Source organism: Anolis carolinensis, chromosome 3 (assembly GCF_035594765.1).
Source record: "Anolis carolinensis isolate JA03-04 chromosome 3, rAnoCar3.1.pri, whole genome shotgun sequence".
NCBI lineage: Eukaryota > Metazoa > Chordata > Lepidosauria > Squamata > Dactyloidae > Anolis > Anolis carolinensis.
This window is the reverse complement of record NC_085843.1, coordinates 10,582,919-10,605,654: the sequence shown is the minus strand read 5'-3', so window position 1 is coordinate 10,605,654 and position 22,736 is coordinate 10,582,919. Positions and strand designations below refer to the sequence as shown.

The 22,736-nt window shown below is 43.0% G+C and overlaps 1 protein-coding gene across 16 annotated transcripts in view; it reads left to right on the top strand.

The window, feature by feature from the left end:
* tenm4 (teneurin transmembrane protein 4) overlaps positions 1 to 22,736 on the top strand; it is a 1,874,213-nt gene that overhangs the window by 1,617,771 nt on the left and 233,706 nt on the right. For 12 of the 16 annotated variants that reach the window (XM_062977060.1, XM_062977059.1, XM_062977071.1 and 9 more), the window contains 3 exons: positions 4,193 to 4,363; positions 18,231 to 18,448; positions 19,847 to 20,057. In XM_062977060.1, coding sequence (XP_062833130.1) covers positions 4,193 to 4,363; positions 18,231 to 18,448; positions 19,847 to 20,057 — 600 coding nt within the window. The remainder of the gene's footprint in view (positions 1 to 4,192; positions 4,364 to 18,230; positions 18,449 to 19,846; positions 20,058 to 22,736) is intronic. The other 4 variants (XM_062977070.1, XM_062977067.1, XM_062977062.1 and 1 more) reach the window with 2 other exon arrangements.

Sequence of the window (22,736 nt, the reverse complement as noted above, 5' to 3'; positions counted from 1 at the left end):
ATCAATATAATATGTACAGTAGAGTCTCACTTATCCAAGCTAAATGGGCCGGCAGAAACTTGGATAAGCGAATATCTTGGATAATAAGGAGGGATTAAGGAAAAGCCTATTAAACATCAAATTAGGTTATGATTTTACAAATTAAGCACCAAAACTTCATGTTATACAATAAATTTGACAGAAAAAGTAGTTCAATACGCAGTAATGTTATGTTGTAATTACTGTATTTACGAATTTAGCACAAACATATCACGATATATTGAAAACATTGACTACAAAAATGGCTTGGATTATCCAGAGCCTTGGATAAGCGAGGCTTGAATAAGTGAGACCCTAGTGTATATAATATATTATATTATTAAAACGGATATAAATGAGGGCGCGGGCCAGGTAAATGACCTTGGAGGGCCGCATCCGGCCCCCGGGCCTTAGTTTGGGGACCCCTGCCTTGACTATTCATTTTGTGCCTTATTCACTGAAAGGGATTTGGGAATCATATGTGGATTGTGATATGAATTGAACTGAGCAATTTATTTAATGACACAATGCCAGGTAAACTTGGGGTTAGTAGCCTAGGGTTCCACTGTAAACAAGCAATTAAACCAACTTTATATGGAATACTTACAAAATCATTCAGCAGCAGGGACAAGAGGAATAGTAACAATAAAAAGTCTACCAAAGAAATATAAACCCACAATAACGAACAAGAACAATTTCCTAGCTGTGTATACTATTCTTATCATTTGTATCTTATTTGGATGTTTTAGCTGTTTTCATATTAACATAACATGGTTTTGGAATACATTTTAAATTGTCTCTTTTCAATGACAAGGAGAACCTCTTAGTTCTTCATTTTTCCTTGTGTGATAATGTCCTTCCTCTGTAATCTCAATACTGCAAAGCAGAGCAAGGTCATAGAAATGTGGTTCTCAACTTGTGGGTCCACAGATGTTTTGGCCTTTAACTCCCAGAAATCCCAACAGTTGGTAAACTGGCTGGGATTTCTGGGAGTTGTAGGTCAAAACACCTGGGGACCCACAGGTTGAGAACCACTGTCTTAGGAGAATGCCAAAACTGCAGTTGTAGCAAGGTAGAAAAAAGTGCAGTGCACATGCTCTGGGTAGGGCAAACACAATTAAGAAGAAAGGCTATGTAGAAGACTTCATTGTGGGGAAAACCTTTATCCTTTACCTTAACTACCACCAATTCCTCAATACTTTATTTCCCATACCACCATACTTCGCCACAGCAACACGTGGCTGGGCACAGCTAATGTTATTATAATGACACAAGGGCAGTACAACATGATGTCTTCTGAAGATCACTTGGGAAGGAGAAGTACACACGGCTGAGTTGTTTTTGTGGGAACCAAGATGACACATGATGTGGGAGGTACTCATCTTTCTACCGGATCTTGAAGTTCTTATATTACAGAACCACCACAATAATGAACCTTTCTAGTCTGATTGCCATATCATTGGCCTAACTTAAGACTGGGCCTACAGTCAACAGAAGTGGAAGGTTCATTCCATAACTGCTTTATGTGAATTGAGTATTTGCCTTCCATCATCTCCTTCGTGTTTTCCAAGCCTGGACTGAGAAGCTCCATGGAGAAGTAATTGAGAAATGTTATGCTTTGTAGGGAAACACAGTTGTACATCATCAATCACTTATCCAAAGCAAATAATACTTTCCTCAGGTGACTAGCCATTTTGTGCCAATCAAAACATTTCTTTATTTCAGGGCAGCCTTGTTTCATCAGTAATAATACACTGGTGTATGTGGGCAGAATGATTGGCAGTATTTGAGGGGATGTGGACTGATAAGATTTGCAGAGTCCTTTACAAATTCAAAACAAGGGATTCCTGAGATTTCTGATAGGCTCCAATCTGTGTCAAGGAAAGTATGCAGGAAGGAAAAGTTGAGAACTAGATACCGTATATACTCGAGTATAAGCCGACCTGAATATAAGCCGAGGCACTTAATTTTACCACAAAAACTGGGAAAACTTATTGACTCGAGTATAAGACGAGGGTGGGAAATGCAGCAGCTACAGGTCAATTTCAAAAATAAAATAGATATTAATAAAATTGCATTATTTGAGGCATCAGTAGGTTCAATGTTTTTGAATATTTATATAAAACTGTAATTTAAGATAATAATAAGATTTTAATAAGATAAGACTGTCCAACTCTGAATACCTTTATACTCAAGTATAAGCCAACCTGAATAGAAGCTGGCCAGGACCCTCGCTCAAGTATAAGCCAAGGGGAGCTTTTTCAGCCCTAAAAAAGGGCTGAAAAACTAGGCTTATACTCAAGTATATGGGGAAAAGGGAAAATGAAAAGTGGGTGAGGCAGATTAGCCCTTGTTTCATTCTCCTCCCAGTGTTAATCAGCAATGAATACATAGCACTATGGCTGGATCTACACTGCCACATAATGCTATTTGGAACAGCATTATATGGTCAGTGTAGACCCACTGCATTATATGTGTGTACGCTGACCATATAATTCAGTCCCAAATTGCATTATATGGCAGTGTTGTTCCATCTATGTGAACTGTGGTACAAATGTCATTCTTGCCACAGTGTGACTGTCTTTCTATCAAATCGGAAAGGATAGGCAGGAAGGGGGAGAAAGCCTCATTTAAATTCAAGCAAGTATAAGTAACATAAGTCTGTTAAATAAATTAATTGTGTCTACTGTGGATTTGGATAATTATGTAAATTAAAAAATGATTGTGGAGGAAAACAAGGCTTTATTTCATACTGAACAATTATAGCACTTTGATCTAACTGCCATGTCTCCATGCAATGGAATCCCGGGATTTTTTAATGTATTTAGATTTCTTTGCTACAGAGCTCTAGCAGCTTGGCAAACCAGGATTGGATTGATGCAAACCTGGCAATCAGAGGTGGTATAACTGTGTACTGTCAAAAGATCTTTATTAACACAGGTTGAAAATACCCATAACCAATGCTAATGAACATCACTCTTGGCTGGTTTAGGGTGGAAATAGATGTGTGGGAAAGTAACCAGAGGGTTATTGTTCTATTAGTACAATTCAAGATGAGAGAACTGTTAGAATGGGATGCTGAATTTTACCCCTGAGGTTCATAAACCTACATGTAAAAACTTTGCAGGAGAAAATCAGTAAATAAGAGAGACAGAGAAATGTGTCTTTCACATCCAACTATTCTCTAATAACTGCTGTGTCTCCGTCTTAGCTCAGCAAACCTGGCAGATGTCTATATATGTTTGTTGAGGATATTTATTTGTCTAAACATGTTCTCAGCTCTCATAACCCCCTTCAGAAGCCAAACAGCCTCTGTAATAGTCTCTGCTATTGAATTTCCTATCATTGTTCTTACGTGGTCCATTAATTGGAGTAGAGAGATCTATATCCATTGATGGCGCTCCTGGTTGTGTTGTATAAGGAAGGACAAGTTCTTTTGGAAATGCTTTACCCCAGCCATTGGAAATTTTGGCTGCAAAATAATCTGGAGTAATCAGCTCCAGAACCACCTTGAATACAGCATGGGAAAAACCCAAAGCTATTTTGCAATTGAGATGGCCAGCCAAGCGGTCAGTGGGTCGGCACTAGAGTCCTGTCCACCTGGGGCTTGCTGCCATTGTTTCACCAGCCAGAAGCAGCTTCCCAGCAAAGCTTTGCTGGTGCCACTTTTGGTGAGGTCACAACAGGGCCCACAGCCATGTGGTCACCAGAAGTTCTGCTGAGGATCTACTTCTGGCCAGCAAGGCACAGTAGATTGTTTTGACATATGGACATTGAATCATGTTGGATCCAACACGATTCAGCTGTGCATACATTTGAAACAAAAGGGGTCACTCCAGATGATCCAGCAAACCTATGGTTTTTCTTGTGTTGGATCAAAGACTGGAAGCACCACTTCTGCTGTAGAACGGGCCATACATGGTCTGGACAGCTTATAGCGGGCTCAAGGTGAAAACATTTTATATGGCCTATATGGACACTGGGCTCAACCTAGGTTACAATGAAAGTCCCATGGTCCAAATATGCCACTGGGGATCTTTTTGATAGGGGGCCTACAGCTAGCTTCAGAGCACTGGGAATCGAGAAAGAGCCCGTTTTTAAAATTTAAAATTTCTCCTCGGCCGAAAAAGCAACCCCTCCTTACAAAGATGACTTTTCTCATTGCTCACCACAGCCATGCACCTGTTTGGCCTAAACTGGCACCTGCAGCCGATGGAAGGGCAGATGTATGAGATCACGGAAGACACAGCCAGCAGTTGGCCAGTGCCAACGGACGTCTCCTTATATTCCTCGGGGGGCACGGGGTTAGAGTTACCTGACAGGAAAGGCAAAGGAGCCGGCGAAGGTATGGTTGGTGTGTTGTCCTTGTTTTGAGTCTTTTATGTCTGCTTCTGAATTCCAGACATCCACCCTCATAGCTTCATCGCTCTTTGTTTCCCACCAGTACCACCGCATCTCAGAACGTTTCCCGCTTCATCATACTCTAGAGTCAATAGTTGTCCATCCTTGTTTGCCTCTCTCCCATTTTCAGTGTTAAGTGCTAGTCCACAATCCTTCTGGAACCATCCATAAAGTGAAATATCTCTTTCCTAATGAAGAAGGATATTTCTTCACCAGAATTCTCCTGCCATCATTTCCTCTATTAAATGTTATGCTCCTTTTAAAATGTTGCAACAACCTTCCTTCTTTCACAGGGTTACAGGACGCTGATAATGTTTGCTTGTTCGGCTTTCTCACATGGAGCTGTTGCTATTGGAGAACATGCCTCATAACAAAACAATTAGATCCTCATATCTGTATGGGATACATTCCTGGCCAGACTGTGGTTACCTGAAACCTTGGAAATGACTTTTTCAAGGAGCCACCCTAGAAAATTCAGAAAACACTAGCAAGATCTCCTCTCTATGAATTTACTAGATCCTCCAGCTTCCATCACTCCAACTTTTGCTTACAAAACTTTACTACATGTAAAATTATGAATGTTAATTTCTTTTTGACCTATGACTTAAGACCAGGTTTTCCGACTTGCATCTTATCTGCTTCAGAAAGTATATGGGATGGTCCAGCTGAAGAGATATACAGTAGAGTCTCACTTATCCAACATAAACGGGCCAGCAGAATGTTAGATAAGCGAATATGTTGGATAATAAGGAGAGATTTTTTAAAAGCCTATTAAACATCAAAATAGGTTATGATTTTACAAATTTAATACCAAAACATCATGTTATACAACAAATTTGACAGAAAAGTAGTTCATTACACATTAATGCTATGTAGTAATTACTGTATTTACAAATTTAGCACAAAAATATCACAATGCATTGAAAACATTGACTACAAAAATGTGTTGGATAATCCAGAATGTTGGATAAATGAGATTCTACTGTATAGGATAAATCCAATGAAATAAGTGATACTAAAATTCATATCAGCTAGCATCAGCCTCATAATTTTCACTGGTCCTAATTTAATTATGCTTGGATTTAACCCTGGACTTTCAGGAATTGAAAATCGAAACAGATGCTCAGTTCATAAAATACAGAGTAACTGTATAGAATAACAGACCTTGAGCCCCTACATTTCTCATGAAATCCCAGAAATTGTAACATGCAGATATATCCAATCTGCAAATTTTAGGGTTAATAAGGCCCCATCCAAAATATTTTATTTGTAAGTAGAAAGGGAAGGTTGTTTAGTTCTAGGTAAGCTTTCTTAGGAATGTCAATTCAATATCTATATCCTGTCAATTTCTCTTCTTAATTGTTTTAAGAAGAGTCCGTGTCTTGCGTAGCGTCCCTGGCTTTCCGGAGATGCCAAGAGGCACTGTCACTTACTGGGATTCAGTCCCACACGAAACCAGCCTTCACTCAGGGAAAAAACATTGACAGCTTGACAGACTATGAGATAACATGTAATGAGTAAATCCATAGCAGAAATACCTGGAGGAGGTGAAGTCCTGACTTTTTAAAAGCCCATCACTACCCACCTAGGTAGCGAGTCAAGATTTGGCTCTCGGTAGGATAGGGGCATTTTCCTCCCATATAAATGAAAGGTGTTTTGCTGATGCAGACAATGTGTTTCTGAGCTAAATGCCAACTGAATCAAAATCATCTCCAGATTTTCAATATGCATCATACTTGGAAAGCAAAGGACTCAGCAATAAGTTAGTTCTGCCTGCATACTTAAAATAGCATTCGTTTGGCTCTAAAAATGCCTTCATACTTCCACATACAACCCACTCCCAAGTATTCTAGCTTTGATTTTTTTTTTCCTGTAAGGACTATGATTTTTATTAAAATCCAAAGAGTGTGTCTCTCTCTTTCAGCCATGGTTATTGTCCTGTCTCAAATATCTTCTACTCTTAGTAAACACCGATGTTTCAGTCAAGGCTACCATATTTTCATTTAATTTCATATTTGTAGTTGTGCATGATACTTTCTTGTTTGAAAAAGACTGTATCCAGTATGTTGATTAAGCATGGAGAAAGTATGAAAATATTGCTGGCAAGAATATTTGCTCCCTCCAGGTGGAGGGAGAGGAGGGAACTTTGCAAATATGGTCCAAACTCATAACAGATGAGAGGACCAGACTGACCACCCTAACAATTTAAACTAACTAACACTGCTGGAAGATATTTAAATTGCTAATGCTGTACAGTTTGATTAGAAATGAAGTTTCCCTGAGAACTGAAACTAGAAGAAATGGGTTTTGTAGCCAAGATTATTAAAAAAAAAAACCCATAGAAACATCAAAGGGAGTTAATAAAAGCACACTTCTCCTTTCTTATCCTATAAAAGGTCATCCATCAGACTATTCAAATGCCCAACTGGAATTTAAATAACCCAGGTTGTTGGTTTATGCAAGAATTGCACAGCCATCACTTGCTCATGTACTTTTCTCTTAAACAAAAAAATTGGACAATTCATGGCCAGCATCTGCATAAAACCTGCATGCTTACATTTATTCCCTCCCAGGTCCTTCCATCTTACACAGTTGTGGCACTCCTTAACTCCTATGGCCCACCCTATGGAATCCTGGGACTTGTAGTCTGGTAGGGCACTAGAGCTCTCTGACCGAGAATTCCAAATTGTGCATAATTGCCTTCAAGTTGACTTCAACTCTGAAGGAGAAAACTCCAAGTCATGCTGTTTGCTCTGGTCCTGCAAGCTCAGGGCTGTGACTTCGTTGTCTGAGTCTTCTTCTTTTCCTAGATTTTTAAGTACACTCCACACACAGAGAGAAGTAAAATTACAAAGGACTGCATTTCACATTGTCTTGGTAGCAATTGTATTTTAACATTGCCATCAGAAAGTAGAATCATATAACTGTAATAGTGTAAGGGCCCATGGATCCCACTGTCATTGCTGTCCTCCTGGATGTTGTAACTGCAAAAAAATGTGAAAGCAACTGCCTAGATGCACCTCTTCAGTCACCAAGGCTGGATCTACACTGGATAGTACATCCGGAGCAGAAAATGTTCCAGACTGTCCCCAGAGGCACAATATGAACCCTCCTGAAATCATGGTGTGTCAGAATCTACACAGTCCAACTGGGTTGACACTACATCAGCCCTAGTGAAACACACCTCACCATCTATGTTGCTGTTTATTTATTTATTTATTTATTTATTCATTTATTTATTTATTTATTTCCGGTATTTCTACTCCTCCTTCCTCCCCTGGGGGACTCAGGGCGGCTTACAAATTGGCAACACAGTGCCATCACATCAACAATACAATAGGCATTAAAAACTAAAAACATTTAAAACATCATAAAAACCAATATACAATAATAAACATTACCATGCACCGAGGTAATGTCCTTTCGTTCACTAGACCTTGTTAATCCAGAATCTTAAAAACCGACCGTGTCAAGCTCGGAAGTTCATTCATTGAACGCTTGAGCACATAGCCATGTCTTTAGTTTTTTTCTGAACCCTAGAAGGGAAGGAGCCTGCCAGATGTCACTGGGGAGGGAGTTACACAGCCGAGAAGCCACCACCGAGAAGGCCCTGTCTCACATCCCCACCAGCCGCGCCTGTGAAGCAGGTGGGATCGAGAGCAGGGCCTCACCAGATGACCTTAAAGTTCTTATGGGCTCATAGGAGGAGATATGTTTGGATAGGTAAATTGGACCGGAGCCATTTAGGGCTTTGTAGGTCAAAACCAGCACTTTGAATTCGGCTCGGTAGCATATCGGCAGCCAATGGAGCTGGCTTAACAGGGGGGTAGTAGTGCTGTTCGCACTCCCAACCAACTGTAGAGCTCGATATTCTTCTGGCCATTGAGGACTTCCCAAACTGACATCAGTAGAGGTGCCCACATGACCAGGAAGACAGAGGACACCATCCATGTTGCTGTTGGCATTCCCAACCAACTGTAGAGTTCCATGTATTCTTCTGGCCATTGTGGACTTCCCAAACTGACATCAGTAGAGGTGCCCACATGACCAGGAAGATGGAGGACACCATCCATGTTGCTGTTGGCATTCCCAACCAACTGTAGAGTTCCATGTATTTTCTGGCCATTGTGGACTCCCCATACTGACATCAGTAGAGGTGCCCACATGTCACGACCCAGGCTGCAGAGCACCAATAACCATACACAGAGGCCAGAATCTATCTAATATCTTTATTGTAGGATTATATAAAGTTAATAAAAACTAGTGTAGAAAATAGTCCAGAATTAGACCTTTCAGGAAAGGTCAGAATTAGTCCAAAAAAGCAATGTCCAATAAGAAATATTAAGGTCCAAAGTTGTAATCCAATAACCGAAACACTCACTTTGCCAAGCAAAGTGAGGGGAGATGACAAGGTCCTTTAGTCCATGAAACTTGAGCGAGGCTAGGAAATAACTTGATACTTGAAACAAGGCTTGAACGTGGAACAAGGTAACTAAGAACAAGAACAAGGTCCGTGGAATAACTTGATAAATCCGTGGAACAAGGCAAGGATTAATCCTGGGAAACAAGGCAAAGTCCGTAGATAAACAAAGGCTGGGAAGCAAGGCGAAGGCTGGATAGCAAGGCAAGGCTTGAGCAGGAGCGAGGCTTGAACCGGAGCGCGCTGTCCAGACACAACTCGCTCCGTAGGCTGACGAATTGACTCCGCGAAGTTACTACGCGGGTAAAACACCTAAATAGAGTCTAGCTTCCCGCCGAAGCAGTTCTCTGGGAATCAGAACCGAAAGCTAACTCTGAGACCAGATGTGAGACTCCCCAAAGATTCTCACGAGAAGCAGTCTTAATTGGCCACATTCTTAGCTGCAATCCTCGCACTCCTGCGCGAAGCTGAATCCAAACTTCTCTGTTGTTTACAAAACTCCCGGCGCAAGAATACGGGAGAAGTAGGCTCTGGGCTTGTTTGACATACTTCTGGGAGACAACTTTCTTGCAGGTGCAAGGTTCCCAGATCTGCCTGGGAAAGATCTGGCTGAGAGGAATCCAGTTCTGACTGGGAAGGTAAAAAACCCAAGTTTTCTTCTTCATCAGGGATTACAATGTCCTGAGCAGGACTACAAGGCCCATGGGTCATCACACTATCCCCCTCCTCAAGGCCCCTCCCAAACTGGGGCCCTCTCCCCGAGGCGCGAGGTCGCGGTTTGGTGGGATAGGTCTGATGAAAGCGACGGGTTAGATCAGGGGCATGGACTGTGGAGGCGTCTTCCCAAGAGCGTTCCTCAGGGCCAAAACCCACCCAGTCAATGAGATATTGTAGGCGGCGGCGGTGAAAGCGAGAATCCAAAATGTCCTCAACCTCGAACTCCTCCTCCCCATTCATCAAAACAGGAGGGGGGGCCGGTTGGTCTGTATCAGGTCGCACACCATCCGCCGGAAGGAGCAGGGAACGGTGAAACACTGGGTGAATGCGCATTGAACGCGGGAGTTGGAGTTTGAAAGTCACGGGGTTTAATTGCGCCACCACTGGATAGGGACCAATGAAACGGGCATCTAACTTCCGGCAAGGGCGGTGGGAGGGCAGAAAGCGAGTGGACAGGAAAACCCGATCTCCTACCTTGATTTCAGGGCCCGGCTGGCGATGTTTGTCAGCGTGGCGTTTATAGTCCTCCTTGGCTTGGTCCAGTTGCTGGAGCAAAAGTTGTTGCACCGCTGTGAGTTCCTGCAGCCAATCCTCTGCTGCGGGAACCTCTGAAGTTTCAATGACAGGGGGAAAGAAACGTGGATGGAAGCCGTAGTTTGCAAAGAACGGCGTTTCTTTTGTAGAAGCTTGAACTCCATTGTTGTAGGCAAACTCAGACAGTGGTAACAGAGAAGCCCAATTGTCCTGTTGATAGTTTACATAACAGCGAAGATACTGCTCCAAAGTGGCATTGGTGCGCTCCGTTTGCCCATCTGTTTGGGGATGATGAGCTGAAGATAAGCGAGAGTCTATGCCCAATAGTTTTTGTAGTGCCTTCCAAAAACGAGAGGTGAATTGAGATCCACGGTCTGTGACTAAACTCTTGGGCAATCCATGTAGTCTGAAGACATGTTGAAGAAATAGATCCGCAGTTTCCTTGGCCGTGGGGAGGCCTTCGCAGGGAATGAAATGGGCTAACTTGGTGAATAGGTCCACCACCACTAAGATCGTGGTGAATCCACAGGAAGGTGGTAGGTCAGTGATGAAATCCGCGGAAATTATTTCCCATGGGCGAGATGGGGTAGGAAGGGGGTGTAAAAGCCCTGAGGGCTTCTCCCTTCGTATCTTGGAGCGCTGGCATACTGGGCAGGTGTTGACATATTTTTCCACATCCTTGCGGATCTTGGGCCACCAAAAATCCCTTAGGATCAAATGCATAGTTTTAAATAGTCCGAAGTGTCCTGCTGGTTTGCAGTCATGACACAGACGAAGCGCTTTTTCTCTGCCCGGTCCGGGTGGGATATAGACATGATTTCTATAGCAGAGCAGCCCATCTTTAAGCGAAAAGGGGAAATGCAGACCTTGGCGAAGTTGGTCCTGCGCCCAGGCATCTGCTTGCTGACTAGCCCTGATTTCTTGAGCACAGATGGGTCCTGGAGTAGGGGAAGTTGAACCAATGGGAATGGATTTGGTGTTCCCCACCGTGAGCGTGGCAAAGTTCTCAGGTTGTAGCAGTTGGGATTCAAAGGTCTCCTTGCGTCCTGCAGCGTATTCCGGTTTACGTGACAGGGCGTCTGCTTGCTTGGTTTGGGCTGGGGTCACATAATGGATCTGGAAGTTGAAACGTTCAAAGAATAAAGCCCAACGTTGCTGCCTCTGATTTAGTTTGCGGGCAGTTCTTAGATGTTCTAGATTACGATGATCAGTGTGGACTTCAATGGGAAATTTGGCCCCTTCTAGCCAATGTCTCCAAGTTTCAAAGGCTGCCTTTATGGCCAGTAGTTCTTTTTCCCAAATGGTGTAATTCCTCTCTGGTGTGGTTAGTTGACGAGAATAAAAGGCACAGGGGTGGAGGTGATCTCCCACCGGTTGTAAGAGTACAGCCCCAATTGCCACATCAGAGGCGTCCGCTTGCACCACAAAAGGGGTTCCAGGATTTGGGTGCTGTAGAATTGGCTGGGAGGTGAATAGTTTCTTTAGTTGCTGGAACCCTTTCTCTGCTTGATCAGTCCAGCGGAAAGGCTGCTTTCCACGGATGCAGCTAGTGATGGGGTCGGACCAGCGGGCAAAATCTGGAATGAACTTGCGGTAGTAGTTCGCGAACCCCAAGAAACGCTGCACCTCTTTCTTGTTAGTTGGCGCCCGCCATTCCAATACTGCTGAAACTTTGGCTGGGTCCATGGAAAGCCCTAGAGGCGAGATGCGGTAACCAAGGAAATCTACCTCTTGTAGATCAAAAGCGCATTTTTCCAGCTTGGCATAAAGTCCATGATCCCGCAATCGTTGTAACACCATTTTGACGTGGTTCTCATGTTCTGATTGTGATCTGGAAAACACCAAAAAATCGTCCAGGTAGATTATCAAGAACCTGTCTAGATAGTCCTGAAAAATGTCATTGACAAAATGCTGGAACGTTGCGGGGGCTCCGCATAAACCGAAATTCATAACTCGGGACTCAAATAATCCGAATTTGGTCTGGAAGGCGGTCTTCCACTCGTCCCCTTCCCTGATGCGAACTAAGTTGTAAGCCCCCCGAAGATCCAGCTTGGTGTAAACCTTGGCTCCTCGAAGCCGATCCAGTAGATCCGAGATTAAAGGCAGGGGATAGCTGTTCCGCTTGGTGATATTGTTCAATGCTCTGTAGTCCACCACCAAGCGTAGTTCCCCTGACTTCTTCTTCACAAACATCACTGGGGAGGCGGCTGGGGATTGAGAGGGTCTGATGAACCCCTTGCGAAGGTTTGTCTCTAGGAATTCCCTGAGAGCTTCTTGCTCTGGCTCAGTCAGGGAGTAGAGATGCCCTCGCGGGATCGGGGCCCCCTCCACCAAGTCAATGGCACAGTCATAAGGTCTATGTGGGGGTAATTTTTCGGCTTCTTTCTCATTGAATACATCCCAATACTCGGAGTACTTCTTTGGCAAGGTGATGATGGGCTCGGTGTCTGTGGCATGGCATACCTTGGCTACGAGGCAATGGTTTTGGCAGTACGGTGAAGCAAACTGCAGTTCTCTGTTGGACCAGGAGATGTTAGGGTCGTGGAGAGTCAGCCATGGAATTCCCAAAATCACAGGGAAATGGGGAACCTCGGTAACAAAGAAGGAAATCTCTTCCATATGTTCCCTTATCCACATCCTGGTGGGTTCCGACCACTGACTTACGGGGCCCGTCTTGAAGGGACGGCCGTCTATGGCTTGCACCACACGGGCATTCTTGAAATCATGATATTGTAATCCCAGAGAGTCGGCATACTCTCTATCGATGAAATTGTTGGTAGCTCCAGAGTCTATCATGGCGTGGATCATGACGGGTCCCCTTTTTGCTGACCATAATGTGACCACGAGAAGGAACAGGACCCCGGTTGGCGGCTCTTGGATGGATTTTTTGACCGGGTTGGCGAGCCCCTCTACACCCGGTCGTTGGCTTCCCCCGCCGGCTGTGTGCCAGTCGGCTCAGACGCCTTCGTCTCCGTGGAGGACGCCGCCGCAAGACGGGCGGCAGGCTTCCCTTTGGCTGGGCACTCTCTGGCGAAGTGGCCCCCGTTCCCGCAGTACCAGCAGAGGTTTAAGCGTTGACGACGGGCCTTCTCGGCGGCATCTAGTCTGGGACGCACATTGCCCAACTGCATCGGCACCTCCTCGCCTCCTCTGGGGTATGGGGTTGGCGGTGGGGGTCTCCACACCGGACGTGGCTGAACGCTGGCGGGAGCGGGGGGTTTTGCCCCGGCTCTACTGCCCTGGCCTCGAACCCACTGTTTCCTGTTGGCAATCATGACTTCAGCCCGTAAGCATTGATCAATGAGTGCCTCGAGGGTCTGGGGAGGATCCACCTTGGAGATTTCTTCCAGCATTTCAATGTTGAGACCCTCCCGGAATTGTCCCCTGAGGGCTACATCGTTCCAGCCGGTGTTGTGGGCCAGCACTCGGAACTCGGCTATATACTGAGACATAGGTCTGTCTCCTTGGAAAAGGCGACGGAGTTTGTGACCGGCTGCCTCCAAATTGTCCTCGATTCCCCAAGTCTCCTTGAGGTGGTCCAAGAAGTGTTGCGCTGATCTTAGGTGTGGAGAGGCTTGGTCGAACAGTGCCGTCGCCCAGCTGGCCGCTGGCCCGTCTAGAAGACTGTAAACCCATGCCACTTTGATGTCTTCTTGGGGAAACTCGGCAGCACGGGCCTCCAGATAAGCTTGACATTGGCGACGGAAGACATGAACCTTAGAAGCTTCTCCAGTAAACTTGGTTGGCAACGCCATGGCCGGAAGACGAACTCCGCGTTCCTTCAAACCCCTTATTTCTCCATCCTGTGCATTGAGCTTATCACGGATTCGGTCCACCTCTTCCTTGTCGATGGTGTAGGTAATCGGCTGGCCGCTCGGCCCAGGTACGACTCCGGTAGACATTCTGGCCGAGGTTAATTGGTGCTTAGGGTGGCGGAGTCAAACTGTCACGACCCAGGCTGCAGAGCACCAATAACCATACACAGAGGCCAGAATCTATCTAATATCTTTATTGTAGGATTATATAAAGTTAATAAAAACTAGTGTAGAAAATAGTCCAGAATTAGACCTTTCAGGAAAGGTCAGAATTAGTCCAAAAAAGCAATGTCCAATAAGAAATATTAAGGTCCAAAGTTGTAATCCAATAACCGAAACACTCACTTTGCCAAGCAAAGTGAGGGGAGATGACAAGGTCCTTTAGTCCATGAAACTTGAGCGAGGCTAGGAAATAACTTGATACTTGAAACAAGGCTTGAACGTGGAACAAGGTAACTAAGAACAAGAACAAGGTCCGTGGAATAACTTGATAAATCCGTGGAACAAGGCAAGGATTAATCCTGGGAAACAAGGCAAAGTCCGTAGATAAACAAAGGCTGGGAAGCAAGGCGAAGGCTGGATAGCAAGGCAAGGCTTGAGCAGGAGCGAGGCTTGAACCGGAGCGCGCTGTCCAGACACAACTCGCTCCGTAGGCTGACGAATTGACTCCGCGAAGTTACTACGCGGGTAAAACACCTAAATAGAGTCTAGCTTCCCGCCGAAGCAGTTCTCTGGGAATCAGAACCGAAAGCTAACTCTGAGACCAGATGTGAGACTCCCCAAAGATTCTCACGAGAAGCAGTCTTAATTGGCCACATTCTTAGCTGCAATCCTCGCACTCCTGCGCGAAGCTGAATCCAAACTTCTCTGTTGTTTACAAAACTCCCGGCGCAAGAATACGGGAGAAGTAGGCTCTGGGCTTGTTTGACATACTTCTGGGAGACAACTTTCTTGCAGGTGCAAGGTTCCCAGATCTGCCTGGGAAAGATCTGGCTGAGAGGAATCCAGTTCTGACTGGGAAGGTAAAAAACCCAAGTTTTCTTCTTCATCAGGGATTACAATGTCCTGAGCAGGACTACAAGGCCCATGGGTCATCACACCACATGACCAGGAAGATGGAGGACACCATCCATGTTGCTGTTGGCATTCCCAACCAACTGTAGAGTTCCATGTATTCTTCTGGCCATTGTGGACTTCCCAAACTGACATCAGTAGAGGTGCCCACATGATCAGGAAGATGGAGGACACCATCCATGTTGCTGTTGGCATTCCCAACCAACTGTAGAGTTCCATGTATTTTCTGGCCATTGTGGACTCCCCATACTGACATCAGTAAAGGTGCCCACATGACCAGGAAGACAGAGCGTGCCGATCTCTCCACTGGATTCATGGTTGTGTGAGCACTTCTAATAATGCTCAGCCCCAGGTGCTCACAATAGCCAGAAGCCCATCTGGAGCTCTGATGCAGGCAATTCAGGCCCTATCAATCCCCACTTTTCCCTGCAATGAAGAGCACAGAGGAAAGAGGATAGTTGTGGTGCCTCAAGTGGACAACAGACTTGTCCAAATCAAATCTGATCTATTTGTCCATGAAGCTGTTGCGATACTCCAGAGTTTCAAGCAAACTCCATGGCATCCCTTGGCTTCTACTAATGCAAGGATAAATTGGATTAACCCAGTTTAACCCACAATACTTATTAGAAGTGGAAAAATATCACAGGAATAGCCAGGATGAGTTCAGGTTGACACCCAAGTAGACAACAACGCCGTTGGACCTAAATAACAAAAAATTCTCCAACAAAATCCATCTAGATGGTGTTCACTAACTGAATAATAAACTTGAAAAGATTAATATTTTGGGGTGCCTGTAGTATATTTATTGTGTTAACGGCACTCCATGCAGTCATGCTGGCCACATGACCTTGGAGGTGTCTACGGACAACGCCGGCTCTTCGGCTTAGAAATGGAAATGAGCACCAACCCCCAGAGTCAGACATGACTGGACTTAATATCAGGGGAAACCTTTTACTAGGAGTATTCAGGGTGTATGCTTCAACCATTGGATGTTTCCAAAGCAGCTGCCATGTACCCAGTCCTTTCTTCATTGCCAGTGATTATCCGGAACCACAGTTATAATCTGGAAACCATCTTCCTCCTTCAGGGATGCACAAATACCACACACTTGCTTTAAATAAAGTCACACCAAAGCATCCAACCTGATGAGCCCGCTGGGGGAGTTTATGCTGACTTGATAACAGATGGAATCACTTAAAGTTTTAAGTAGACTTTTACTGTCTAGAATAGTAAAAAATATTTTATTTTACGGCTGCAAGAATGTGCTACCAATCATGATCTTGCCACTAAACATGCATTGTCAGGGAATTGGACTGTGTAAAAAAGGCAAGGGCTGGAAAAGGTATTTTAATGCCTTATTCCCGAAATACCCTTTATTTTAAATTAAAGAAAGGAAGACGACAGAGTCCTCGCGAAAGTCTTGTAACTTCTGACAGTTAATTTGGCGTGTCTTCCCAAGGGTTCCATCTATTTTATTTTAATTTGTTTTTCTGTTCCATGCCACTCTTTTGGTTAAACATGCCAGAGCCTCCATTAATGGCCCAGCAAGATGAGATGGGTGGCAGATCTTTATTTCTCAGAATAAGCAGTACCTGACCTCATGGTTCACAGCTTTCATTGTGCCTTTTATTGCTGAAAGCTGCTTTATGATAATAACATGTACCTCCATTCAGAAAATGTTGCAAAAGACCCAAATTAGATGGGAGCAAGTTGATTTGGCAGAACTATCACTCCCCCTTTGTATACTCTCTCAAAGTTTTGAATACATAGTCATATTAAAAAAATATTATAGCACAGCAGGAAAAGGGTCAGAGTATTAAGAGCTTATCTGGCTACTGCAGTGATTCCAGTGCATTTTGCCACCTCTTTCCATTGTGATACTTTGCTTTTAAATTTAACTGGTTGCACCCACACTGAACAATTAATGTTTGAAATACTATGCTATGGAGTCATGTAAGTTGTAGTTTGGTGAGACACTGATACTCTTTGGAAGAGAAGGCTAAAAGCCTTGTCAAACTGCAACTCCCTTTAACTGTCGTGGCATTGAGCCATGGCAGTTAAAGTGGTGTCAGACTATATTAATTAAACAGTGTAGATGTATTCTACGATGCTTTGGGTAAAACTTCTAAAGGCATGAACCAGATAATAACTTTGCCTGAGAACCTGGACGGTTTCTCAGTACAGATTGAGCATCCCTTATTTGGAAGTCCATAATGGTCTAAAATCCAAAAATGTCCACATGGACGGCTGAAATAGTGACTTCTTTGCTTCCTGATGGTCCAATGCACACAAATCCTTTTCGCGCACAATTTATTTTTAAAAAATGTCTACAACAGTATCTTCAGGCCATTAATTTTCTGTTTACTCTTGAGTCAAAGATATTTCATTATGCAAATATGTGCAAAAACAGGTATTCCAAAATTCAAAAGAAATCCAAAATACTTCCCAAAAATTTTAGATAAAGGGATACTCAACCTGTGTAGGCAACACTAAGCCTTGTGGACCAGTAGTCTTAAGTCAATGACAGAAAGCTACCTTCATTTATCATGTTGTTTCTGATTAATCCAGTAATGACTGTAGCTCTCATATTCAGCCTACGGGATGTTTGGAGATCCTATGGCCCTCGAGATATTTTTGGACTGCAGCTCCTAGCATTTCTAATCATTTGCTTGATGATTAGGGCTGAAGGTATTTATAGCCCAGGCCATTGAGGAGGGCCACATGATCCTCACCCTTGCTATTGTGTGAGAAATTTCTTCAGATGCCAAGTTGGCATCCAATACCAAGAGGAACAATCCAGCTTCAAAAAACCATCTCAGCTGATGGTTTATGTGTATCCGTACTAAAAAGATGGTCAGCGTTATCTTGATAAATAGCATAAATCTTAACTAGAGCGATTATATCTTTCCCTTGAAATTTGCTAGATGTTCCTTTGAAGCAGAAAGTTCTTCTAAGCCACTATGTCCCTGCATTCAGCAAGCTTTATTTATTGGCATATAAAAGTGCGTAAACTAAACTGTCCCATTGACCTTGTGGCTTTGTTATTAATTTGGACACAAGTCAAACTCGGGAAGGCCCCACAACCAGCCTGTCAGGTTGTAGGTGCAATCGAAAAAAGGTAAATTTTTCAAGCTTCTGGGTGGCAATATGATAGATTTCCTATTCTGTTATGATTGGCAACACCAATGTAGCAAGTAGCAACTTACTCCAAGATTTTCTTTTTCCTTTTTCTTCCTTTTCTGGTATCTCAGCAGGAAAACCCAGTAGTTTCTTTCCAGAAGACAGTTTTATAGACACTGGAGAGATTGACGTTGGCAGGCGAACTACACAGAAGATCCCTCCTGGAATCTTTTGGAGATCTCAGGTGTTCATTGACCATCCAGTGCATCTGAAGTTCAATGTTTCGTTAGGAAAGTCTGCTCTGGTTGGGATCTATGGCAGAAAAGGCCTCCCGCCTTCACATACACAGGTAAGGTTTCTAATGGCGCATTCCTCCAAAACATGAAGTTCAGAGAAGCATCTGGAAAAAGACTATACCTTCATATTCAAATCGTTGGCCACTTCTTTAACTTGAAGCAACATTTGACTCTCAGAAACATAGATGAAAGCATGTTTAGTGTTTATCCTGTCATTTGCTACTTTCTTTTTAATTGAAGGCCTAAAAAATGTACTGCAGTCCATAGTATATTTTTGAACTCTAGTTCACATCAGACTTAATTAGCCTAACCATGGGAAATGTGATGGGAACAATCATTCTTCTGGAGGCCCGAGTGTTCCCCAGCCTTATCTTAACCTATTTCACAAAGACAAAAACACAGGAGGCTTCAGGTATGGAGTCCCAAAGATGAGATGAGTCCACTGAGAAGGCCCTTTCTTCCATGCTCATCCCCACAAATTAAATGCCTCCAAACATATAATTCAAGGATGAGCATTTTCGGGGTGGAGTTGGTGGAGAAGGAATTTCTCAACTTTCTGCCTTTAGGAATTCAGCAGTACAGGCAGTCCCCAAATTATGAACTAGATAGGTTTTGTAGTTTTGTTAAGTTGAATTTATCTATAAGTCAGAACAGGTATATTTTTAAGTGTAACTCCAGCCATATATATATCCAATCATCACAGTGACAGAAAGAGAGGAGAGTATGTATATTTGGATAGCATAGGGAAGGATTAACACTCCTTGCGGTGTTTCCTTTGCTGTCTGTGCCCCTGTTCAGAAGATTTCACCTCACTTTCCATCCCTGCGATGATTAGATGTGACTTTTGTGAATTTCCCCTCCAAGAGGTAGTTTTCTCTCACTTCCTTCCATTCTTAACTATAGGTCATTTGTAAGTAAATGTTAATAACTCAGAAACTGCCTGTACCTGTCCTGTGAAGAGTGACTGAGGGACCTGAGTATGTTTAGCCTGCAGTTAAGAGAGGAAATGATAAGCCATGTATAAATATTTGAAAAGATGTCATATTGGAAATGGAGCAGACTTGTTTTATGGTGCTCTGGAAACTAGGATGCAGAGCGATGGATTGAAACTCCAGAAAAAGAGATTCTACCTAAGCATTAGGAAGAACTTCCTGGTAGTAAGAGCCCTTGTGCCCAGATCTATAATTCTCACATTAGCACTCTTCCACGTGTATCTACTTTTTCAGCATAGCAGAACATTTGGATGCAGAAAATTCAAACCCAAATGTCAATTAATGCAGTGAATGAAAAATAAAATATTATTCATTTTCACAAAATTCAATTTAACGTTTGCTTGTAACAAATTTTATTAGCTTGGAATTGCCACATCTGACTCATGCGCTCAAGTTACCGATTTCCATCTATTTTTTTTTTACATGTACCAGTTCAAACCTGTTTTGTTTTTGTTCCAGTTTGACTTTGTGGAATTGCTTGATGGGAGGCGACTTCTCACTCAGGAGGCCAGGAGCCTGGAAGGTCCTCAGCGGCAACATAAGGGCATTGTGCCTTTGGCCAGCCATGAGACGGGATTTATTCAGTATTTGGATTCCGGGATGTGGCACCTGGCCTTTTACAACGACGGGAAAGAATCTGAAGTGGTGTCCTTTCTCACCAGTGCCATTGGTAAGCACTTAAACTGCAGAGGTCGACTAGCTTTCAATCCTTCCAGTGGCGGTCATTCCTGGTCAACCATTACCTCCTGCTCTATTTAAAGTCAACAATATTTTCTGGGAATGATCCAGATCTGACTCAGATTGTAAGTTGTTGATGTTGTTATATGTTGTCAAGGTGTTTTCAACTTACAGCAGTGGTGACCAGTATGCAAACTATAGACCACATCCACCCCCCACCCCCAGATGTTTTGTGATCCAAGGGACTCATGGGCCTATATATATATACATATATAAATCCAAAATGTCCACATTTGTAGGCCTTCAGAGGTGAGGATGTTATGAATGAGTAACTTGCAATAGATCCTGCTATTAACAGCTCTTTTCGTGCCTTGCAAATATACGACTGAGACTTTCTTGTTTATATTGATCTGCCAGTGTTGTGGTCCTCCTTTTTCCTTGCTCCAACCAGGGCTGTTATCTTTTCCAGTGAGTCACATCTTTTCATGATATTTCTCAAGTACAATGGATTATACATGCAGGCATACTGATGGTTCTCAGTTTTATAAATAAATGTCTTCTCATCCATCCCTTATGTGTTAAGACTATATAAGAACCCTGTTGCTTCAAATCAAAGGCCCAACGCAGAGCCTACAGGAAGACCACAGGCAATTCAGCTGGTATCTTACAAGTTAGTGGGACCTTTAAAGGAGCTAGTCTGAGTTTTAAAAGAGTTTTCCATGGTGAACTTATTCAGAGTACAATATAACCCATATATCCATGGGAAATAGGTTATAAGACCTGGTGTAGATACAAAGGACTTCTAATGGAAGCATACGATGGGAAATGCCCAAAAAAAGGGCATCTCTCTAGGCAGCTCTACGTCCTTCGTTGTATCTCTGTGGTCAGCATCCAATGGAAGCATACCATAGAATCACCTGGAGCTCCTATAAAATGTCTTGAGAGAATATATTTGTCAGACTTCAATATCAAACAGATAACTGGTCCTATGTACATAAAGTGGTAGCCTTACCTGCTGTTGCTACCCATTTCTGTGCTGTATATTGTTTCCATTAATCTGTTACAGGGGTGGGAATTACGTTGCTTGCCAGATGTTGCTGGACTGCAGATCCCATCTAGGGATGAAATTCTTCTCTAATTTCATTTTTGAATTATTATTATTATTATTATTTTATTTCTTACCCGCCTCTCCTCACAATTCGAGGTAAGACTGAAGTAAGAAAATCTTCAATAACTGCACAGTGCTCTATAACTAATCAGGAATTATTCTACATTAGGGTTTTTACACAAAATCATCATTTTTTGCATACAAAACATGTTGTTTTCCATGCAGAAAATTCAGTAGTTTTGCACAGAATTTACAGATTTCTATTGGATACAATAACATTGTCTGCAGAAAACACAGCCTTTTTTGCATGGAACATGATATATAGTACAGTTAGACCTCCACATTTGTTGGTTTATCCTTTTTTTGGATTTGATTGTTGACTGATTTGATAACTATGTTCTTTTTAGGTCTTAACATGCAATTCTGTAGTAAACTTGGAGCTGACATTGAGCATAAAGTCTCACAGAAGAACCTAGAGATTCGTAGATAGGAGTTCTCTGATATAAAATGAACAGCATTTTTATTTGTGATTTTACAGGGGTCCTGGATCTTTAATACCCACAAAAGTAGAGGCCTACTGTGATCTGGAAACAGCATTTTCTGTGAAAATATATTTTATATTACCTTTTGTGAATCAGAACATTACTTCTGAGCAGAAAACGCCACTTCCTATCCAGAAAATGTCATTTATAAAAACTTGCTCACAAAAGTCCTGAACTGTGAAGGTTCTTGTCAAGCCTGGTTTCTTGTTTGGTAGACACTTGAGAAACATGTTTTTCAGCCGGTTTTCTAATATTCTCAAATATTATTTCAATCCCTAGCCCCAGCAGACTTAGCCAGCATTCCCAGTCACGAAGGCTCACTGGATTTGAGTCCAGTAACATCTGCAAATCCTCCTAAGTGCCATTTCAATCTTTTAGTTACATTTTTCTGTAACAGCTAATATCCATCGTTAGTCTAAATTCCTACATGAATATGTCTGATCCTGTGCCAGGAACTGTCAACGCTTCTGCTTGCAGCCATTTCCCAATGCTAATTATCCATTGTGTGAAGGACTGCCTTTCATCTCTCCTGAATCCGTGGTCTATTATAGCAATAACACACAACCAAAACCCCAGTGAGCGACAACACTTGGAAACCAGTCTCTCATAATTCTGTATGTCCATTTCCCTCATGCCGCTGTCAAAGCCTGCATGATGCGTGGTCCACCTTTATCTCTTGTATGGGATGCTCTTTATGGTAGCCACATTTTGACACTTCTCAATCTCATTATTATTACGGTATGGCCCCCCATATGCACGGATTATACATTCCTGGACTTAGCATGGATATGCAAAACTGCAGATAATAGAGACACCGGTTAGATTGAAAGATCTATGGCCCAGGTAAATCCTAGAAATGTGTTGGAAGACCTAGAAAATTGGTAGAAAAGACCTAAGTTGTCAGATGTGTATAAGAGTCCCACTGATATGAGGATTGTATTGTACTTGCAATAATGCCATGCTTTTGAACATTCATCTATATATATAAAAGGGTAATGAAATTTCGGCCTAGGACAAAACT